We start from the raw sequence: 23,409 nt of genomic DNA, 5'->3' as shown, positions 1-23,409 counted from the left end.
AATAAGGGAGTGTGACGAGTACGACGTTTAGGCGTACAATATTTCACGCCTTGCACCAGTTCAGGGCAGTCGACTCGATCCCGCACTATATCAAAGAGGAAGCAAACGTCAAGCATATTTCGTCTGTCTTCTAGTGTTAGAAGACCGTTTACATGACAGGCATTTCTGTAGGGAACCGGTGATAGACGACGTCGATATGAGATGTGCTTAATGAATATTTTTTGTATGCGTTCTAGTCGTGTTTTGTGTATATTGTATTGANGTTTCGGTAATAACCTTAGAGGTTTTATTAATCTAAGACTACGAGGAAGCTCTTGGCCTGTATCTCACCTGATGGTAAGTGATGATCAGGCCGAAGGTCGAAGCGAGCTTCACCCGAAATCCTCAACCACGGAGGAACTGTCTATCTTACATCTAACTGCTGGAACACAACAATGCTGTTAACTTTGTTGATATGGCGACAGACTTAGGTAAGATGGTAGCTAGCCAGGCGGACTTAGAACAAGCCCTACCACCAACCAAACCGAACAGAAAAATCTGCCTCCACTGAACCACAGAGGCGGTAAAAGTTTTATAAATATTTATTAGGTAGTCTTTTCATATTTAGGCATAGTTTTAAGTTTACCTATTCACCAAACCAAACCTAAAATACGCAAAAAGTACTGAACGGATTTTGATGAAACTTTACAGTATTATTGTTTGTAAAGGGTGTTTTTAGAGGTTTATTTAAAGTTTGAAACGAAATAAAATATTATGTAAAAATAGATTTTCATATATTGATTTTATTTAAAAGATATTTTAATGCCATGTTTATGCTTAAAAATGGTTTCGAGCTTAAGGATGGCTCAACTGTGGCGTAACCATAGAGTAACTTGTATACAAGCGTTGTATAGGGCGTAACCAGGATGTTGACTATACTATCCCTATTAGTTACTCTATCTATGGTCCTATCGTCAACCACTTTTTCGAGCAAATTGGCCCCATTTTTAAAAAAAAAATTAATTGTTTGGTGGCGATTAAAGGGATTTATTCCACTTTGTTCACCTGGGTGAACACCCCGTAGTTTTATACACACACATAAATGACCTCATATTAATCACATTTACCAAATCATGCGGTAATTATTCATAATAACCGGCGATTATTCATAATTTTCACATTTATCACTGTCCGTAACATAATATACACCACACAGTAATGTGCCCTGCCCATTGCCACTTCAGCTTGCTAATCTGTCGGGCTATGTCAGCGACTTTAGTTCGTTTACGGATTTTCCTCATTTCTGATTCAATCTCGTAAAGAAACACCGAGCATAGCATAGCACGCTGTGCAACTTTGAGCTTCTATTTAAGGCCTACAGTGAGAGGCCACGTTTCCGAACCAAGGGCACACACATTTTACCACTTTGGAAGTGTTTCTCACGCAAACTATTCAGTTTAGAAAAAAATAAATTAGAAACCTCAATATCATTTTTGAAGACCTATTTTTTTAGTTTTAGTTCTAAGTACCCCTAAAATTTATTGCTTTTTTCCATTTTTGTGTGAAAATCTTAATGCGGTTCACAAAATACATCTTAAAAAGTTTTAACAGTATAGCTCAGTTTCGGAAAAGTGTCTGTGACATACGGACAGACAGACGGACGGACAGACAGGGTTCCGTTTTTGCCATTCGGATATGGAACCCTAAAAAATGGGGCCCTCCCTACCAGGGCCTAACAAACTAAAAACCTGACTGTTTCCGCCATGAGCCTTATGAGTGGAGAACGCGGGACATCGCCATTGACTGTTGCCTGGAGCATTCGTCCGCGTTCCCTGCTTGACTTCGGCTCGCTCAGTGCAGCCCTCATCTTGTTAAGGCCCCCTCCATGCACGGGCAGCTTAAATAGCTATAGTCTGGTCTGCGAGCACGTAGAATTTTGTCCAATGACCCCAAGCTCTTATGATCCATTTGTCCAGTGATCCTTATCGCTCGCGCGTAATTATAATGGCGAAGGAATAAAATAAAAATCGCCAAGTTGTGAGAAACATTTTATTTGCAGTTGTAAAAACTGTACAAGTCCTAACAAACTTATAAATTAACATTATATTATGGACCTTCGCATGGCACAGCTGACATAAGCCACAGCTCTCAATACATTGGACAGTATCTTAAACTATGTTGCAACTTACTTTTTCAACATTTTCTACAAAACATCAGTCAATATTTTTGATATTAAATTCCAATTAGACTCGATTTAAGCGATATGTTATAAAAGAACTTCAAAAATCGATTACCGGTCAGCTATTACGACCAGTAACAGGCACAAATAATGTTTTGGAAAAAATTGAATGAAATACAGAACACACGATTGAATCGCTCCTTATTCTAATATGGAGTAAAAATGTAAAATACGCGATATAAATTATGTACACATCTCAAAGCACCGTTTTTGACACAGGCGTTTTAATATCAATCGTTTTCTGGGCACAATCATTTTAATCACTCGGATTAAGGTTTTCCAAATCAATAATTTCGTTATAGTAATGAAAAGTACGGAATTTAATATAAAATGATTATTTTTTGCCACGGAACTTGACTTATTGTACTTTATTTAAGCTTTTCGGCAAGCAAGCAATGATTTGTGTCGATATTATTAATTTGGAAAACCTTAAAATTGTTTTTGACGTTAATCAAAAGCATACTTACAGTACAAGTTAGTACAATGGTTCAATAATACGGTTAAAATTTAACAAAAAATTATAATATGCTTATATAAACAAAACTTGTTCTATGGAGTATAATAATATATTCGAATTATTTTACTTACTAATGTTAAAATGTATTAACAATAAAAATAAGGGTCAACAAAAATCTCTACGATATTTATATACATTGAAACTTAGCTGATTAATGATAATGAAATTGGTAAAGACGTCATTGTTAGGGGTTTGGATACGTATCTACAGCTAGATAATGTGTTTAAAAGATATTTTCGAAATGCATATAATCGCTATTCATAATGAAATGCAATGTATCGATGGAAATGTAGACAGAAGGTTGAATTTCGACAAGTTAATGATTGTTCTCGCATCGAATATACGTTTAGATTGAAAAAGAAACAATGTATTAGTTAAATAAATACAATACTTAACTAATTTTCGTATGTTAAAGTTGATTTTTGTATATTATATGACTGAAGTTGAAAGCCGTCAAAAGTGCCAGATAAATATAATACTGGTAGAAATTACAACAGAAATATGCTCATATATTTTATGATAAGGTCACTTTTCCAATTACAATAATATAAAAATCTTTATTCGGTGAGCATTCACTTTAAAAATTTCGCCCAAATCATTAACGAACAAAATGTTTTATTGTCATAACATTGACTAAATCTATCATAAGCCATTGAGCGTTAATTCAAATATAAATTACAATTTATTTTTTATAATAACAAGTCATAAAAGTCGAAGCGAGTCACCTGATTATGATTGATTTAAACAATTATTGCTCATTAAAATTGATCGAAATGAAGTCATAAATAAAATCGATATACAATGTTTCCCTACACCTGGCGTAGTGGCTACCTGTTGATAAACACTGTATAGTCTGTATATACAAAATCATAAATCGTTTCAAAATTGTTAAATAACGGGTAAGACATTATTCATAATTCGTTGCGATACAACACAAAATAATAATAAATAATAGATTTCTATTAACATTCAACAACTAAAGACTAAAAAGTTGAAGTGTTGGGCGTTTAGCGTCGAATAATGATAGTTTCATTATAGTTAAATAATGACACCCGGTGTCATTATTGGGAATAATGATAGTGTCATTATTTGGCGGGAATAGTGTTGGTGAAATCGCGGAACACTTCCTTTGTGGGGCAGGCTGCTTAGACGAGATGCCAAAGGTACGCTTCTAGTTTTTAAGGCTGGGTTGCACCATCTTACTTTAACTTTGACAAACGTCAAAAATCTGTCAAACGCCATAAAAAAACCACCGGTTATCGTCGACTAGATAGGTGGTGCAACTCAGCCTAAGATTAACATTATTGCTCATTTAAAGGCGTTTCTACGACGCCCATACATTAATTTGATTGAGTTTTAAATTCTAGTTCATTTAAGGTTCAATTTGCAGCATTAAGTGACTAACCAGAGCGATGGTACAGCTACGGTAGCAAAATCGCAGTTATTACCATTACACAGATGCAATTTTACTTTGAAGTGTGGTCGTCAAGTCGTCTACTTACATCGGTTATATTAACGCGTACGTTTCGCATCTCGTAAGCGCCTCCTACGGGGCATGGCGGAGTTGGCTCGCGGTGGCTCATATCGGCCGCGTGAAGTTGGCCGGGAACATTCCCTTTTCGTTCGTCGTCTCCTTGATGCCCATTAGCCAGCCCTCCTCCTGAAAATGTGTTCATAATATTAAGCATCAACAGTATACACTACTGCAGTTTTAACGAAGCTCAGTTGGACTGAACTCGACAGTTAAATAATACAACACACATACATTTTTGTTTTGTTTTTCTATTTACAATGAAAGATAAAATTCAATCTAAACACTGATTTAGTCTATGTTTTTGAGGAGGAGCCTGACTCTCGTTACACAGGTTAACCTTATACGAGAGCGGCACATATTTTGTAATTGTAAAGTGTTTATTTTATGAAAGGTTTTTTTAATTTTTTAATTTTCAACTTTCAAAAACATTTCAATCGGGGTCCGTAGAAGATCCAAAGTCACCGACAGCCCGCAGAATCGAATCGGTTGTGGAAATTCGTAGGGAGGCCTCTGTCCAGCAGTGAGAAGAAATTCAGTTAAAACGATGGAAGTCATGACCTTTGGCTCTGGCATAGTACGCCTGTACAGTACACCAGTTCCAATTCCAGACGAAAGTTGGAGTCGTAAAACTAAGAAACTCCGTTTTCAACGTAGAACAACTATTCAACAACGAGCAAATTTGCTCGCACTCTCTTGAGTCTCCTTTGTGCTTTTGTGATTGAAGCAACTTCACTCTAATCAAATGAAATCAAAAATATTTTATTCAATTTTGACCACTCTGGTGGCACTTATGATCTAAAGCCCGGTCTGTGAGCACGTAGAGTTTTGTTTGTTTTTGAGCTCGCACACTCACTGCGGGTGCCAGTCGCACAGTCGCGACAGCAATATAATTACGCGCGAGCGATAAGGATGGGTAGCTTGGGGTCATTGGACAAAATTCTACGTGCTCACAGACCAGACTATAGACTGAAATAACATCTCACCTGTTCATCAGGGTCATCGTACTCCACGACGCGGATGACGTCACCCACGTCGAAGGACAGCTCGTCGGAGTCTTCGCGCGTGTAGCGGTACGTGGCGCGCACGCGGTACAATGTGCCCGCGGGCAGCCCGGCCAGTGTCGCCCCTGCAAGTATACGCTTTGGTTACACCTCCTCTCAAAGCAAACTATAGCCCAAGTTGGGCCAGCAATCGATTGATTCGGTAAGTTTGCCAAATAATATTTCAACGGTCTATATCTAATAGTTTACTAGACATAGGTCTACCCCATAGAAAGCTAAAACAATATTCGTGACATCCATGAATTCATTTTCGCGATCGCTTCATATAGCAGTTTTTATTTGTACGAACAGAAATGTCAGNATTCATACATAAAAGTACAAGGCAAAATATCGGGAGAGTTTAGGCTCCATTCACCAGGTGTATAAATTGACATAATAAGTTTATTATATTTGCTGCTACGGAACCCTTTGTGCGCGAGCCCGACTCGCACTTGGCCGGTTTTTTATTTTAGGTAAAAATCCATTGAGTTGCATACCCGCCGCATGGACCTATAAAAAAAGTCGGACGGATTCTCATCAACAAAATACTGTGACATTAGGATATACCAGCTCGCCTGTACGTACAGGCCGGCACGCACACATTTATACCCTGATACACCACTTCGAGTGCAAACTTCACACAGTTGACACATTTACGCGGCGAAAAAAAAACACAAATACGACATGTCTTGCGTGGTGAAATTGTGTAAAAGCCTTTCTGATCGAACGAACAAAAATCTAGGAATCACATTTCACAAGTAAACTAATAATCTAATCACTTATTTCCCCGATTTTATAAACATTAAAATATTAAAATCAAACGTCAATCACCCGACAAAATAATACGTCAAAGGCCAGTGTTCTCAGTTATTTACGTGGGAAAATTACCCGAAAAGTGGGAAATCTATAATTTTAAGACTTTTTAGGTGTTTATTACGCATACTATAGAAATAAAATAATTTATCATAATAACTGTGTATTAATGGGATATATTTTCGTAGGCAGATTTGATCCTTCCCAAGGGCGTGGAACTGCGAAATTCAAATTTTCTTATATTTTTGAAAGTCAGTGTCAGGTTGTATGTTAAAATCTATCAGAGATAATAATATTCATGATACATAAGATTATGATTACGTAGGTACACACAAGATTGATAATTTGTAACTGCGTGAATCATATTTTGATCAACATATAACCTGACACTGACTTGCAAACAAAGTAAGAAAATTTTAAAATTTCGCGTCTACCTCAACATCTTTCATCCTTTTCAAATGACACGATATAATTCCGTCTACATTTCCAAGTAACATATCTGCCCATCGATGTTTTTCTTAAGATAAATGGGTAAAATGTTTTGGCTAATATGGCATCCCTAAATTCACTCACACAATAGACAAACGCCAAAATTTTGCGTCACAGTTTTGTTGTAGCGAGAGTTCCGTCCGCCTTTTTTTATAGGTCCATGACCCGCCGTTGTGGTAAGGCGACGGGTTATGTAGGGCTCTTCCCTCCACTAAGGGGTCTAAACGTAGCAGTTATTACCTACGTATAAAAAGACGTAGCGAGGCGGATTTGAACATTTGAATTTGACAATATGCAACTTTTGCTTTATTTTTGCAATGAACGTCGATTCTTTAAAGTAGCAATGGTAACATGTTGTAAATATTTGAAGTATAAAGTTACGGAATCCAGATTCTTACAGTATGTAAAATAATCACGTATACCTTATCTTTCTAAGGTACAGATACTATTTTTTCTTTGCATTTTATAGAACAACCAGTATTCATCTGTACCTTAGAGTAGAAAAGGCCCTACAAAACCGAATAATATACAATCATAAAATTATAAATATCCAATAATAAATAACAAAACCAGGAAAATTCAATATAACAGTAAAATAGAAAAAATATATGTTAGAACACTATAAAAAGCAAAGCAAATCAAACTTCACATATTAGTAAAGCGAAACATAGCGTTACAAATACATACAGAGATACATCATACCTTCCTGGCAAGCATAATTACCTAATAGACATAAAAAAGCATACATAATTAAAAATAATATAAATATTTACAATAAGAAAGGAAAATAAATTACAATAGAATGAAATAAGTAGTACGTTATTCTATTAATACAATAAACTTACCTAATGATTATAATTTATTAGTACTTATAACCTTATATTCAAAGCATCTGTGTATTTGATTCTCTCATAACAATATTATATTTGTTACAACTGTATAACAGATGCTATGTTTTAAAAGCCCATTCAAACTAAGGTAATTTATTCGTTCGTTCGTTCGTTTCAGCCAAATGACGTCCACTGCTGGACAAAGGCCTCCTACTAGATGGACCGACGATCTGGTAAAGGTCGCGGGAAGAGCCTGGATGCGGGCAGCGCAGAACCGTGCATTGTGGAAAACCTTGGAGGAGGCCTTTGTCCAGGTAATTTGTTATTCAAATTCATTTCAATACACCTAGGTTTTAAAATAATACGATTCCATAGTTCTATAAACATCTGCGGATTTTTTTATGGATTTATAATTTTCATTATAAAATACATCAATAAATTATTGCCAAAAAGAAAAAAACAGTTTTTAACTAATATTAATTTTATCATTGTAATACGTAAAATGTGTCCTAATCCTTACAACATTAACATCATAGAATTTTATTGACACAATAAGATAAATAAGATTAATTTATTAATAATCTCTAAATCCCCTTTTCCAACCGTAGCATGAACAGGCTTTTATCCATCCACTCACCGACAGGTATGTCATAGACCTCGTCCGTCCTGCTCGCTCCCTCAGGCTTGTTATCTCCGTCCTTGTCCCGCGGCTCCCGTTTGGGTTCGACTACGGGGCGCTCCTCGCCGTTATTATTGAGTTTCTCCGGCGCGACCGGCGAGCTTGTCCCTGTTTTGGTGCGAGAATGTTTACAGTCGACGGCCGTGTGCATTCGCATAACCGCGAATGTTGTGTACTTCACGCACAAACTAATGAAGCCTTTAAAAGGCAGTGGGAATAGTTCCCATCATATTTTGAACCATATTCGCTTTTAAAGTTCAAAAACAATGAAAATTTTGATTGTTATGACTGTTAAAGGGAGCACAAAGGCTTTATCGAAATCCTTACAAAGAAACCGCTAGATCGAGCTACGGGCACCGTTTTCTATAATAATAATTTTGTAGATCGATTTGTATTATTAATTATCTAATAACTTTTCCGTTAATCCTTCTGTGTTCTAAAAAGTCTAGAAGTTGACAGGATTCGAACTAGCAAGCTCTCCAATCAGCCTTTTACGAGTATTATAGCCTGACCAGGAACATAAAAACCCTCGCCATGTTGCGGAAAACTAATGGTACTAATTTCTTTTAATGGCAACAGTAACTGAAAACTTCATTGACATGTCATCATGTCACCTTGCATGTCAGTCTATTGCTGTCAAAGAGTAAACAAACTTTATTTTAAATGTGCGCAATTGGTTTTATGAATTAAATTGCTAAAATATTTTTATTGTCGTGAAAGAAAAGTGGTTCACAATGTGTTAAAGTATTTGTCGAAGAGAAATACTAGGGGTTCGGACAATATTTTCATTGAATAATGTTTCCGACAAAGGTTGTCAAATTGACTGACATGTTTATCGTATAGTACAGTCCACTATGAAAATTTGCTGTGGTTTGTTTCAACTACCTATTTTAAAGATTTTGTCACTTTCTAAGAATTGAATTTTATAGGATTGGGAGAGAAGTACCGAGTTTGAAGCGTTCATAAGCAGACATTGCAGTTGAATATTCAAGTTCTGAATTTGATTATTGATGAATAATAAAATAAATCTACTAGCTCGATTGATGGTTTCATTTAATTTATTAATTTATCTGTCTTATGTTAAAATAGGTAGGTATGAATGAAGACATTGTAATAGAACAAGTTTTTTTAATCCTAATTAGGTATATTTGAAATGTTATTTTTACTTACCTACATACGTACCTCATTACAAATAAGTAGATTAATTATTTTTTCACTAGACAGCAACCCTAACAGCGTTAGAAGAGTTCAGAGGCACGCGATAGAAAGAGACAAAACTTGTAGGTGAATAAAATTGTAGGTACGTAGTGCTGTGCGAGCTGAATTCCACTGTATCGCGTCGCAGCAAGACTCGCATTTATTTAAATCGTCGTGCGGAGTAATCCTTCTGTACCTGTACTATTACTTATTCTGTGACTGTACTCAGTGTTGCACTATCAAATGCAATTGACGCGCCTCCATGCCAGGGTTTTTATGTTCCTGGTCAGGCTATAGAAATAGGTACATACATATTTGTAGGAACGGATACGAAACATCAAGCTTCTAACTACTGACAACAACGTATTAGTACAGCCTAGCGTACATACACATGTTATGCTTAGAATAAGAGTGTTATGGATTTTTGTAGAAAAATCTATAAATGCACAATTGGCAGTACAAGATTCTCAGTAACCACAGCCCATATAGGTATAATCTGTACATAACATTGTTATTCTTACTGGACATGAAACCTGATGCCCGTTGTCTATACACGTGAAAAGTACATAAAAATGTATTTTTGTATTATTTCTAGCTGTACATAAAAATGGGACTTTTATAATTTTCTAGATAGTTAACCTTTCTAGCTACACGTACATACAATATACCATAAAATACCACATTGAAAGTCTAGATTTAACACTAGCTAAAACCCTACCCCATCCAAAATTACCAGGCTCGCATACTCACCAACGGGTATAAGATTCTCAGTACCACAGCCCATATAGGTATAAAGTGTACATAACAATGTATTGTTATTCTTACTGGACATGAAACCTGTTACCCGTTGTCTATACACGTAAACTGAACATAAAATTGTATTTTTGGAATATTTCTAGCTGTACATTTTTATGTAGGTACAGCTAGAAATATTACCCATTTTTATGGGACTTTTATATTTTTCTAGACAGTTAACCTTTCTAGCTACACAGACCTACAAATTCACCATAAAATACCACATTGCAAGTCAAGATTTAACACTAGCTAAAACCCTACCCCATCCAAAGGTACCAGGCTCGCATACTCACCGACGGGTATATCGTACAACTCTTCCACCTTCTTGTCGTTGTGTTCGTCGTTTGTCTTATCTTCAGAGTTCTGTCGGGCGGGGGCCTCAGGTGCGGGCGAGTCTGGAGGCGTGTCTGCGGGGGCCTCGGGGGCCACAGGGGCAGAGGTGGCCACGGGGGCCTCGGGGGCCACCTTGGGGGGCCCGTCGCCGTTGAGCGCGGGCGAGGGAGGCGCTACACACACGGTCATGCTCACTACATGCGAGGGAGTTACTGGTCGTTGATGTTTTAGTTAACTTTAGATCAGTGGTTCTTAACCGGTGGTCCGCGGACCACTGGTGGTCCCTGGAAGCATTCCAAGTGGTCCACGAAGTGCACTTGCACACCTTGGTCAAAACCACTTTTAACTGATTTTTGCAGACAAACTGGTTTTGACCGATTATGAGGTGGTCCCTGACAAGACAGAAATTTAGTAAAATGGTCCCTCATGACTTAAAGGTTAAGAACCACTGCTTTAGATAGTTAAGTATGTAAGTGGAATTTTTCGGTTTTTTATATAACCTAAGGAACTAATAAGTGGAATTTTTCGGTTTTTTATATAACCTAAGGAACTAAGCAATAATGTGGCTTTCTATTGGTGAAAGAATTTTTAGAATCGGTTCAGTAGATCCCGAGATTACCCCTTACAATTTAACAAATATACAAACACAAACTTTACCTCTTTATAATATCAGTATAGATTTAGGTTGACGCGGATTGCTTATTCGTTAAAAAAAACATAACCCTCCTTCTGACGCAGTCGGGTAATTGAAGATGGAACGGCAAAATATTCTTAGTTGCTTAGTAAGACAATGGAAATATAGGCGCTACATTATTTTGCACCTTATTGCCAAATATTATGATGCAAAACTAATGAGAGGCCTGTTTAACCTAACTTTTACAAATGATCAAAACAATATTGATAGAAAGTGCAAAAAAGATATAGTACAGAGCGCATGTTTACATTCGATTGCGATAAGCTAATGCTCTATAAGTATGCCAAATTGCATTTTTAATTCGAGTGCACCACATTATTGCACTCAATATGCCAGATTTATTGGGCTGAGGTATTTGCTTCCGTGCCAACTGAACTCATTTTGGTACCCGAGTTAGAATGGGAATTCTTTGAATACTAAAGGTTATTTATTTTTAAAGAATATACACGCGTTGAATAGGTAATAATAATAAAGGAAACATCAACAACCAGTACTTTCCATATTGACACAAAAACAATAATTATTTACAAAAAATATTAAAAAGTTAAAATGTCAAGACTGAATAATTACTTTTTGCAATTTGTTTTGCAAGGCCACTGACATTCTTTACATAATTTAGCTTTAGCTACTCAGTACTCACGTTAATATCATATTATATTCCAAATATTGTCAGTATCGAGGCCAAATTAATTAATAATTATTTAATTCTTAGACGCTCACACAACAGCCAATCACACCACTCACACTCCAAACGGAGTCAGTTTGCAATGCAAGGGCGCAACTTACACAAAATTTATGTTAACACTGCGTCAAAACACATAACCACTCGCATCATCAGCCATTATGGCTAACCCACTCAAACTTCAAAAACATCGGTTGGTGCTTTGTTAATGTCATTGCACTACATCAAAACACGATAGCCACTCGCATTATAACATAGCCACTGCACAAAATAGATAGAAACAAAAGACAATCACCCGTATGTATTTCATTTTGCATACGCACACAGACGCGTGTATAAAGTGGGCGAAGAAATATTTTGAATAACCAATCTGGTTTCATTCTGTTAATAGACTATGTGACACCATACCCCAATAATTCGAAATCACATCTTTTTTAAAAATAGGTACACTTCCGTCTTAAAAACTTAATTAAAATAAAAATTTTTGGTTGCATTGTAACTGAAAAAAGTAGTTTAATTAATAGTGACGTCACAGGCTTGTATTGCCATACAAAATCTGTCTCGTTTTGACAGTTAAAAAGTACGTCAACCTGAATGAAACTGATTCAAAACATTTCTCCGTTCCGTGGTGGAAACCGGGCCTAAGACTGGTTCGCGACACTACGAGCGAGATTGGCAATATCGTAAGTCCACTGTGTATGTAGATTGTCTTCTGCTTCCATCTATTGCGTGGCCACTGTGGCTAACTCACTCTGTACGGTGTTGGTGGGCGACGGCGCGTTTCCGTTGTGCGAGTTGACGTTGGCGTTGTTTGTCTGCGGCACGTTGTTGGCGATGGCCTTCTTGCTGTACGACCCGCGCTGGCAGTCATTTGCCAGCTTGTCTGTGATCGCTTCTAGTTCGGCGAACACCTGGAAGTTTGGGATGAGACATTTATGTGGGCTCGAGAGATATCCGTAGATAAGTGGAGACCCGCAGAAGTAAAGTGACTGACATAGCCCGCAGAATCGAAAGAAATTAGCCATGTAAAGCCTGGTCCGTGAGCACGTAGAATTTTGTCCAATGACCCTAAGCTACCCATCCTTATCGCTCGCGTGTAATTATATTGCTGTCGCGACTGTGCGACGGGCGCCCGCAGTGAGTGTGCGAGCGCGACAGCAACATAATTACGCGCGAGCGATAAGGATGGGTAGCTTAGGGTCATTGGACAAAATTCTACGTGCTCACGGACCAGGCTTTAGCAATGAGCTATGTAGCTCGCAGAGCTGATGACTGCCAAGTCAGAAAAGTTCTCGAATGGCGACCACGAGCTGGCAGACGTAGCCTCCCACTAGGTGGACCGACGATTTGGTGAAGGTCGCGGGAGGTGCCTGGATGTGGGCGGCGCAGGACCGGTCTTTGTGGAAATCCTTGGGGGAGGCCTTTGTCCAACAGTGGACGTCATTCGGCTGAAACGTACGAGAGAAAGATAAGTTAATCAGACCATGTACCTACATTTTTTGAATTTTCTCGCTTTTTCTCAACATGTCACACCAAAACGAGCAACAGCGTGATTTAATGGCTTTATTTGTTTTTGTTTACCCTCTCTGATTTACCTGAGGCAAGTTGAGGATATAGCCTAGACTTCCCACACAAGATCCCCACATCGCGTGTGGATTTGTGCATTTCATAGAAAGATTTTGCAGCGTTCCCTTATTACGAATAACATCAACAATACAGGTATGAATCGTAAGGCCTTATAACGATTCACTGGTCAATCGACACTGGCATAATCGTAGCAAAAATAACTTACAACCGCAATTAAAATGATGATAAAACTGGTCTTCAAAATAAATATATTTGATTTGATTCATGCACTGGTTGAGTTTCTTTCGAAATTAGTTGCAAAGATGGGAACGAAAGGTGGCAATAGTCCTATTACAGAGTTCACCCTTACGTTGGAGCTCTCCGCGAGGAAAAGTTGTTCAGCCGAGAAGAGCATCTGCAGCTTATTAAAGTAAAGCCTGGTCCGTGAGCACGTGGAATTTTGTCCAATGACCCCAAGCTACCCATCCTTATCGCTCGCGCGTAATTATGTTGCTGTCGCGCTCGCACACTCACTGCGGGCGCGCGTCGCACAGTCGCGACATAAGGATGGGTAGCTTGGGGTCATTGGACAAAATTCTACGTGCTCACGGACTAGGCTTTAGAACAGCACGCTCGAATTTGAGGGATGCCCGATATTCACTTATTTCTCCTTCAGTCTTTACACTATAAGACACCATNTCCTTCAGCTTTTAAGTTTTGTCACACTTATTCTTTAACAAATTCGCTCGTCAGTTTGCACACATTTCCCAACAGAAATAAAACGTATTTATTAATAAAAAGTCATTATTTTGAAGAGCACTCATACGGCCCGTGTGCGGTGTGAGTGATCCTAAATAATCGTCATAACTTTGGAACGGGACGTGCAAGGAATTTCTGAATTTGTTAATAGTTTTAACATATTCTTAACAATTTTTCAATACTATAAAAAGAAGTGGAAAGGCTTTATTTTCTGAAATAAACATGTTGACGTTTTCTTAAAGCGTGCGGTATGAGTGCTCCTATTTATTGGCCATAACATTTTTATCTTAGGTTTAACAAATTTTTAAACTTCATCGCAATGTTTTAACATATTTTAAGTAAAACTTCCTCGATTTTTGTTAAGATTGAAGCAAGGATCACTCAATCCACATGCACATCGAATTTGGGGTATGCCCGATGTTCACTTAATTATCATTCAGTCTTTACACTATTTATAAGACACCTTACTTTCATAGTTATAGAGTTTATTTCCAGTCAGCTTACCTTGGAACTCTCTGAGTGGAACAGCTGCTCAGCCGAGAACAGCGTCTGCAGGTTGTTTACGTAAAACATGGCTTATTTAGATAGATATAGAGCTTAGTTTCAATCAGCCTACCTTGGAGCTCTCCGCATGGAAAAGTTGTTCAGCCGAGAAGAGCGTCTGCAGGTTGTTGACGTAGAACAGCACGCGTGAATCGTACAGCGCTGGCAGTTCGTCGTGCAATTCCGAGTTTAGTACTTCGTAGGTCCTCTTGGCTTCTTCTAGCTGTTCTCTGCCCTTTGTCACCTGGAATGCAAACGTAGGTCTTTTGAAATACACTTTCGAATTCATTTTTTATTGCAAAAAATGTAGGTGCAATGGGGATGTTGCCTGGGTCAAAAAGCAAGAGTTTTAATTAGTCCGTCAGTTAACTTATCAAAAAATACTCTACACGTATTTTTCACTTTTTCAAACTAATGAAAATTTAAAGAGATAAAGCGCCCCAAAGTTCATAAGAAGAGGCCCGTGACGTCAACGCTTGCTTAAAAATGCCGCACGTTGTGACGTCGTGCGCAACTTCAACGCACCATAACTATGTAATTATTTGTTAGATTGACAAATAAAAATATATGTGTCCAATATTTTTTGATATTAAACATTACGGACTAAACACATTTTTTTAGGCAACTAGCCTATAGACAGTCCATATTTACTGGAAATTCCCACCTATTTCAACCACGTGAAACGCTACAGTGTTTGGCTTATGCCGTCGTCTCTATATAAAATGAGGTGTTCAGCTACTTTGGTCATTATGGCGTGCCCGTGTTGATACATAATACATAAGATAATATACATTAACGACAGGCTGTCTGGCCAGACAGCATGATCAGCATGTGACTACGGCGGGTGCAATACGGTCAAAACTTCAGGCAAAAACAGGTCATATTTTATTGTAGCCTGTTTAATACCTGTGATTAAGTCACAATTAAATTATTTTTATTAATGTTACCTTAACGTCATCCCGTCTCTTCGCCGCGTTCGCCTGGAGGTTCTGGAAGCTGTGCCTTTGGCTGTCGTAGTCCACTAGTTTGCGCCCACGCTTCTCTACTTTTTTCTGTAACATAACATTTACATTTTATGTCAAAAATAATGTAAACAAAGCTGCGATCACAACAGATTGTACCTAAAGTTTATCACTATGAATGTTAATGTCATAACTGGTTATTTGATTATGTCATTGCTTTATCGTATCTAAATGCCGTGTAGTTTACTGATTTTTCACGGTTTAATTGTAGTACCTACCTAAGGTATAGTTTCCAAGATTTATAGAGCATTAGCGATAAACGTAGGTATAGGTACTTAATGCTGAAAACGTTCCGATTAAAAGGTAGTTAATTACACCATGACATAGGTTCCGAATTGCCCGTTCACTTTCGATCAATACGTGGGTAGCGATGGCCTATCGCTGCCGGTTATTGGACTACTAAAGTGCTTGTAACTTGAAGTACACCTACACAAAGACTCAAAGGTTATAATTGTATGAGGGCAGTCCTGAAAGTGGCATTAACCTTGGAAATAATCATTTGCAATATTAAGTTAAAAATATGATAAGCAAGTGGGTTTAAGACAGCAAGCAGCTAATAATAAGATAATTATTCGGGTCCAAAAGTCGTTTCCGATGACAGGTTATTTGTAAATTTTTTAGGTAAAATTCAAGGGTCCAAACATTCGAATTGACTAAATATTAGGTGTTCAAAATGCTCGACTCAATCAATCAATCTATCGACATAAATGTGTGGCGATCAAGTGGCACCCTTATTAAAAAAATGGTTACGGATGGATTATCACACCTAGTTGTACAAATTACAGAAGGAGAAGCTATTGGCCTGCATCTCACCTGATGGGTGATGATCAGACCAGCGGAAGCGAGCTTCACCTGAATTTATTAACCACTAATGAAGAATGTGTAGGTAACATTGTTGTTATGTTAACCTTAGGTAAGATGCCTTTATAATTTAGTTTCATCATCATCATTATTTCAGCCATAGGACGTCTACTGCTGAACATGGCCTCTCCCAATGATTGTTAGTGGCATGATTTTCATGTTGATCGATTGGTAGTGGCCTGCGTCCAGCGCCTTGCTACCTTTATGATATGTGTGTGTGTTGAGCGGTATGAGCATTTGGTCGCCGAGCTTGTGCGAGAAGTCCTGCCACAGCATCTGCATGTTCTGCGCCTGGACGTATGGGCCAACACACCTAGCAGTAGTTATAGAAGTCAAAGCGTCAACACTCACTCTGACTTCAGGGAACTGGTTGGTGTATGTGTTGAGCGGTATGAGCACTTGGTCGCCGAGCTTGTGCGAGAAGTCCTGCCACAGCATCTCCATGTTCTGCGCTTGCACGTACAGCAGGTCGTGGCCCGACCAACCGCTCTCGTACACTTCTGTGATGGCTTCCATCAGGGATTTGGAAGCTGTTTGCACCGCTGGAAATTGAGAGATCAAATTATTGTGACGATTTCTTTGAAATTATCAGGAATTCAAATTCCGTGCTCTCCTTCAATATGACAATTCAAGTAAGTAAGGATAGTCGTCATAGTGATTTATACTGCCACAGCAGCTGTTTATACACTATACATTGTACAATGTAAAATTGCTTGGATGCACAATTATTAGCGTTAAGACTGCCTAATTTTGCCGTTTGATAATAGTATTTACTTATATCATTTGTCATTTTTTTGTAGTGTGCAATAAAGAGTATCTTAGTATCTAATAAGGAAGAAGACTTATCCTTATCTTGTTATTCACAGGAGTTTAATAGGTTTACTACTATTGGTGGTAACGTCAAATTGTAGATCAATGATGAATCAGCTATTCTAATAATACCTACAATAATAATTTTTTAATGTATTTTTCAGGACCGGATAGGAAACTACAGTGAGCCACAGTTCCAGCTATAGTCTGGTCCGGGAGCACGTAGAATTTTGTCCAATGACCCCAAGCTACCCATCCTTATCGCTCGCGCGTAATTATGTTGCTGTCGCGCTCGCACACTCACTGCGGGCGCCCGTCGCACAGTCACGATCACAGCAATATAATTACGCGCGAGCGATAAGGATGGGTAGCTTGGGGTCATTGGACAAAATTCTACGTGCTCCCGGACCAGACTATACCCATTTCGGTTTTTTCTCTCGCTCTGATCAAATGGCGATTCTTTGCTATAGAACGAGACGACATGACCGGAAATGGTACTAATAGTATTTTAGTATTATTTTAGTGTAAATGGGCTAATAAATAGGATCCTCACCTCTTATACATCTTATGTAGTTATTAAACTCTTTCTGTAGCCTTGTGGCCTGCTGGTGCTGTCGGTTGAAGTTCTGCAGGTGTTCCTCGAAGATGTCGTCCAGAGTCCGGTCCACTTTGCCCAGGTTCTGGAGGAGCTGTGAACAAGAGAGAATCAACTGTTAGTACGATAGAAATAAGGTTTCTATTAAGATGACAATAGATAGTTCTCAGCTGACCAATTCTTATTGTCAAGGCCTTTTTAGTCGTACGTTGAGAGCACGAGTATGATTCTATGAGTGTTTCATACCGTAACGATGGCGAATGAGTCAATGGAGATAACAGATTTTCTATTGTGTTTAGCGTGATCTGTAAATTTACTTAGAACTCAAAGGTGTCTAGTATTTTAGATGTTGATGGCATAGGAAATCCCCATAGACAATGCGTACAACGTCAAACGACGGCAAATTTATTTGGCATTCAAGCCAATGAATTACGGCCAGCTTTTGTGTCTGATCTTTCACTTCAGCCCTTTATTCCTTCAAGGGCTCATTTCATTGGAGTCTATTGAATTCCATATTTGGTGCTGCTGATATATTAACGTTAGGTGCTGATATATCATTTGTATAGCTACTGGGGAAGTTATTGAATTAATAGCCTTGTAAATATTAACAGTTGTTCTATAGGTACTATAGAATCTATAGTAAATAAAGGGTAATAGGAAAATTAAAATGCATGTAGAACGAAGTTTTATGGTCTGATTTAACACGGCCCTGGGGTCAATCTGTACTGTGCAACAAATGCATCTCAATGCACCGTATACAGGGCACAGTTTAATCTATAACAATTGCAACTTTATTGCTATGTTCCGGCTTGATAAATATAGAGTTCCCGGGAACGTGTATATTGCAAAATGTTAGTTTTTGAGTCCAATGCCTAATCAATTTGTTTCAGGTGCAAAAAATTAACTAAACATATGGGGTCCCTAACAGGAATTTCCTGTCATTGTATCTAATTGAGCTAGAAGCATTTTTGAAGATATTACTAAAAGTAGAGCCCATTAAGTAAAGGTAAAGGTAAGTATGGAGTGGTCGTGGATTTAAAATACTGGATTCATTTTATTGATAATTGCTAGTATTTATCATCAGGTCCTTATTCAGAAATGTTATTCAATAAGTAACATAACTACACGATAATTAACACTTTAACATGTCCAATTTAATTTACTAACTGTTCCAGCTTAGTGGACTGCATCAAGGTAGCACTACACTAATTAGGTCCTAATCAATCGTACGTAACACTGATATCTGTCACCCCGTGCGTTACATGATTAGACCACACGTGGGAAGCAGCGAAAGTGGCCGGCCGACTGCCAGTTGTGCCACCTACGTGTTAAACTGTGAACGGGGTTTGGAAGCAACTGTTTGCATAACTGTGAGGTTCTAAAGGTCTTGAAGTGTGTTGTGGACAAATGCTTCAGTGACTGTCGTTTCAAGGCAATGGCAGATAGAAAGAACAGGTTTCCATTAGCAATCGCAGACATTGTTAAACAGTAAAATAGTGGCTTGAAATTCTGATTGACATGACAATGTTTATAAAAAATATTATTTATCAGACGATTTTACTAAAAGGAGATCATTCAGGCTTCATACATTTTTGGGCCTTTTTTGAAAGTGCCGGCCAACAAAAAAAAATGGTGCGTATTATTAGAACTAGCTATTTGGAGCAATAGTTAATATGGCATAAAAGTTGTAGGACCGCTCTGAACCAAGTTATACAAGTTCGATGATTCATCATTTTCATGCATTTATTGATTTTTGAAAGTGCAGAGAATCATATAATGATTATTGATATTGATAGAACTAGTTATTTGAAGCATCTGTCATTATAGTGCGAAAGTGTGGGTTCATTGTCTGTTCAGTTATTTAAGTGACAAAAAAGTAGTTTTCATGTTACTTCATTTTCCACCAGTTCATCCATTATAATCTGAGCAATATTTATAAAACCTTCCTCTCACGAAGCCCAGGTGTATCTACGCCGTGTACCAATATCTCCACGACAGCTTATACACAAATGATTAGCCACTTCACACAACAAACGGAATCTGAGTCGAATATTCACATATAGTCCGGTCGCCGAGCACGTAGAAGTTTGGCCAATGACCCCAAGCTACCCATCATTATCGCTCGCACGTAATTATACCTATTGCTGTCGCGATTGTGCGACGGGCGGCCGCAGTGAGTGTGCGAGCGCGACAGCAACATAGATTCGTGCGAGCGAAAAAGATGGATAGCTTGGGGTCATTGGACGAAATTCTACGTACTCGGCGACCGGGCTTTAACAATGATGTTTAACGATAACGCAAGCAGGTAGCCGTTTGATGTAACGCGAGTCGCATGGATAACTGGATGACCTTCACTTCAGTTTTCAATGTCCCCGTCTCATTCACTGACGGGTATGCTCCGAGCCATCCTATTGGCTGGCATGTTTGCTCGTTTCTTCCCGGCCACAGCGACACTGCTAGCGCGGGCCACGGATGTATCTTTTTCGTTTCGTCATCGCGTCATTTGATCGCTAACTTAGAGCGGTCGGTTGATAATTGTTTTGGATCATGAGTTTCTAACAAAACATATATGTAATTATTTTCAAGTTTGCCAACACTTTAAAAGTCAATAAATGTATGAAAATGATGAATCATCGAACTTGTATGACTTTGTTCTGAGTGGTCCTACAACTTTTGTGCCATATTAACTATTGCTCCAAATAGCTAGTTCTAACAATACGTACCATAATTTTTTGTTGGCCGGCACTTTTAGAAAAGGCCCAAAAAGAATGATGTCCTTTCAGGTATTGCTACTTTACCCAAAAATTAAAGACAATAATACCAATTGCGAAATTGGTGGGATATTGCAAGATACTCGATAACTTAGATTACCCGTCATGCTGTTTCTATTCTACGCGGTCCAATCCCAACCTGTTCCAACAACAACAATTAAAATTTTCACTAAATCGATACGATCAATTAAAGGTAGGTACGTTATTTTGATATTCCCTAGCCATGCGAAACAATGGTTACGCATAGGTACCTACATTCAGGAATAAAAGGCCATAGATTCATAAAGATTTGCATGTACAGTAATAAGTGTCGTCATGCGCAGAAGCTCCTAAAGCTGGCAGTGAATTATTATGAATGGGGTCACAAACTTTGAGTTTCGACGAATTAAAAGATCCTGGTATTCTCTAATATCTGAACCATACATTCTGCAGGTGCAACAAGTATGCGAACAATAGGCCTCGGTTGTCTGCTCCAAGGTCGCCAGTTGACGGATCGCCTTACGAAATTGCTGTTCCGCTGACGGCTTGTTACACTCCCATCAATGGATATAAAGGGTACGCGATGGAGGGTACTACGTGGTTACGCAAATTTTGAAACAAACGTTTGACTTTCATTTAAAGCATGACAAGAAGCGAATAAGATAAGTGTACGTGGAAAGCTCTTTCTAGAGCTTCACAAAGTAAGAACGAGAGGAGACCAATTCAATACTAAAGTTCAGCGATAATGAAAATTACCAAAATAGCATAACATTAATAAGTAACACAAGGTTATAATTTTATAGTCTGGGAGAAGTTATTCAGCAAACAATTCGTTTTTATTGGCATGCTCCAGACGGAAAAGTGGTTATTAAACTCATACTTGCGAATTATTTGGCGACTTATTTCTAGCACGTTACTATACAATTTCTATTTACAGACTGTATTTCCCGCCATCTGGAATGGAGTTGAAGTTAAACCCATTCATTTGAAGTCCAGTTATCATAGCCAGTTGAAGAATTCGCACGGAAACTAATGATAAGTATGGTTAGATGAAGATTACAATGTTATTGGTGTCATCCTCGGAACGGTAGAAACTTGTATAGAAAGTTACCCTTATAGCTATCCATCATGACGTGTGTACATTAGACTTACATGACGACTGGTTTGAATAGTACTTCCGTCATCAATGCGCAGAATGGATGGAAACGACGATAGTTTAAATAATATAAATTCTTCAACAAAACTATCAAGTGTGTGAATATTAAACAATTCATTCCTTTCTAATACTATTCCTACTCAATACTCTACTAACATCGGGACCTACCTTGGTTCATTTAGTAATGAGAAATACATGGATAATATAACTAAAATTGACAACAACAAAATTACAGATGCCCTGATCAGCTTATTCACTTAACTCTTGAATTGATGTTTATGTAAAAACATGCTAGTTTTTTAGAAAGATTAGATTAGAAAGATTGCTAATCACGAAAGATAAATCCCAATACCAAGCCAGACTGATTTTATAAGAGTAGCACACACGATATTTCCACAATTTTACTCAATATAGGATACATTTGCCCATAAGTTAATTAACAACCACCACACAGAAATTGGAAACCGACCGTGAACAATACCTCATAGTGGAGAATTGATGACATTTTCTAACGTTATGCTATGTTACTATTAGTTAAATTCATAACGCTAATCCATGAATGGCTCGGACACGGGGTTATGGCTGTGTCATCGCCCGAGCCATTGTTTCAAGCGTATGTGGACGATATTATAATGGATCCCACGAACGGATGCGCGAGCGCTGCTTTACGGGGAAGCGCATGGATTTCTTCAGCAGTTATAAATGGAACTATTTTTAAAACTATGATGTTGCTATGCAATTTTTTCAAATGGTAAATAATTATGCGTTATGTTTATCATTTCATGACAGTGAGTATTTGAATATTTTACTACAATGAGCATGTTTGAGGATGTACGCGAAGTGATTACGCTAATTGCTAATGATGTCCATTTCCTATCTATTTTAAGACGAGCTGCCTCATTTTCGGAAGTCGCTATCAGGTGAACGTCGTTGCCTCCATTACGACCGTGACGTCACATCCTCGCACGCTTCCTTTCATTTTCGATTGTCTTTGATCGAGGCACAGAATAAGTAATAGTACAGGTACAGAAGGATTACTCCGCAAGACGATTTAAATAAATGCGAGTCTTGCTACGACGCGATACAGTGGAATTCAGCTCGCACAGCACTACGTACCTACAATTTTATTCACCTATAAGTTTTGTCTCTTTCTATCGCGTGCCTCTGAACTCTTCTTACGCTGTTAGGGTTGCTGTCTAGTGAAAAAATAATTAATCTACTTATTTGTAATGAGGTACGTATGTAGGTAAGTATGCATTCATTATGGAAAACCTTCATAGTAGGTTAGGTTCCTATACTATCTTAAGAATTATTGATTACCTACATGGCCAACATACCTTTCAGCATCTTTGGGAAGCGAAAAAAAAATGATAAATCCGGTAGATTACTTTTCGAATTTAAACACCCGAACGCCGCACAATATTTCTTTCTCTTTATGTCCATTTTTAAATAATACTTCGATCATAGAATTATAATCATACTACAACGCACGCCAGCGTCCTGACGAGCGCGCGCTGACACTCGAC

At 38.2% G+C, this 23,409-nt stretch overlaps 1 protein-coding gene across 2 annotated transcripts in view; it reads right to left on the bottom strand.

Annotated features, from left to right (window-relative positions):
• Positions 1-2,014: 2,014 nt before the first annotated feature.
• The window catches only part of Amph (amphiphysin), a 55,432-nt gene continuing 34,037 nt past the window's right edge, over positions 2,015-23,409 (bottom strand). Inside the window, exons 2-10 of one of the 2 annotated variants that reach the window (XM_028307531.1) lie at positions 17,936-18,071; positions 16,924-17,114; positions 15,637-15,741; positions 14,763-14,933; positions 12,573-12,732; positions 10,406-10,618; positions 8,079-8,228; positions 5,253-5,395; positions 2,015-4,395 (exon numbers count right to left, since the gene is read on the bottom strand). In XM_028307531.1, coding sequence (XP_028163332.1) covers positions 4,315-4,395; positions 5,253-5,395; positions 8,079-8,228; positions 10,406-10,618; positions 12,573-12,732; positions 14,763-14,933; positions 15,637-15,741; positions 16,924-17,114; positions 17,936-18,071 — 1,350 coding nt within the window. In that variant the 3' untranslated portion in view covers positions 2,015-4,314. The remainder of the gene's footprint in view (positions 4,396-5,252; positions 5,396-8,078; positions 8,229-10,405; positions 10,619-12,572; positions 12,733-14,762; positions 14,934-15,636; positions 15,742-16,923; positions 17,115-17,935; positions 18,072-23,409) is intronic. The other variant, XM_028307532.1, reaches the window with a different exon arrangement.

This window comes from Ostrinia furnacalis, unplaced genomic scaffold (genome assembly GCF_004193835.3).
Source record: "Ostrinia furnacalis isolate ACB-3 unplaced genomic scaffold, ASM419383v2 OfSCF2279, whole genome shotgun sequence".
NCBI classification, from domain to species: domain Eukaryota; kingdom Metazoa; phylum Arthropoda; class Insecta; order Lepidoptera; family Crambidae; genus Ostrinia; species Ostrinia furnacalis.
The sequence above is the reverse complement of the archived record's forward strand: the minus strand, read 5'-3'. Positions and strand labels throughout refer to the sequence as shown.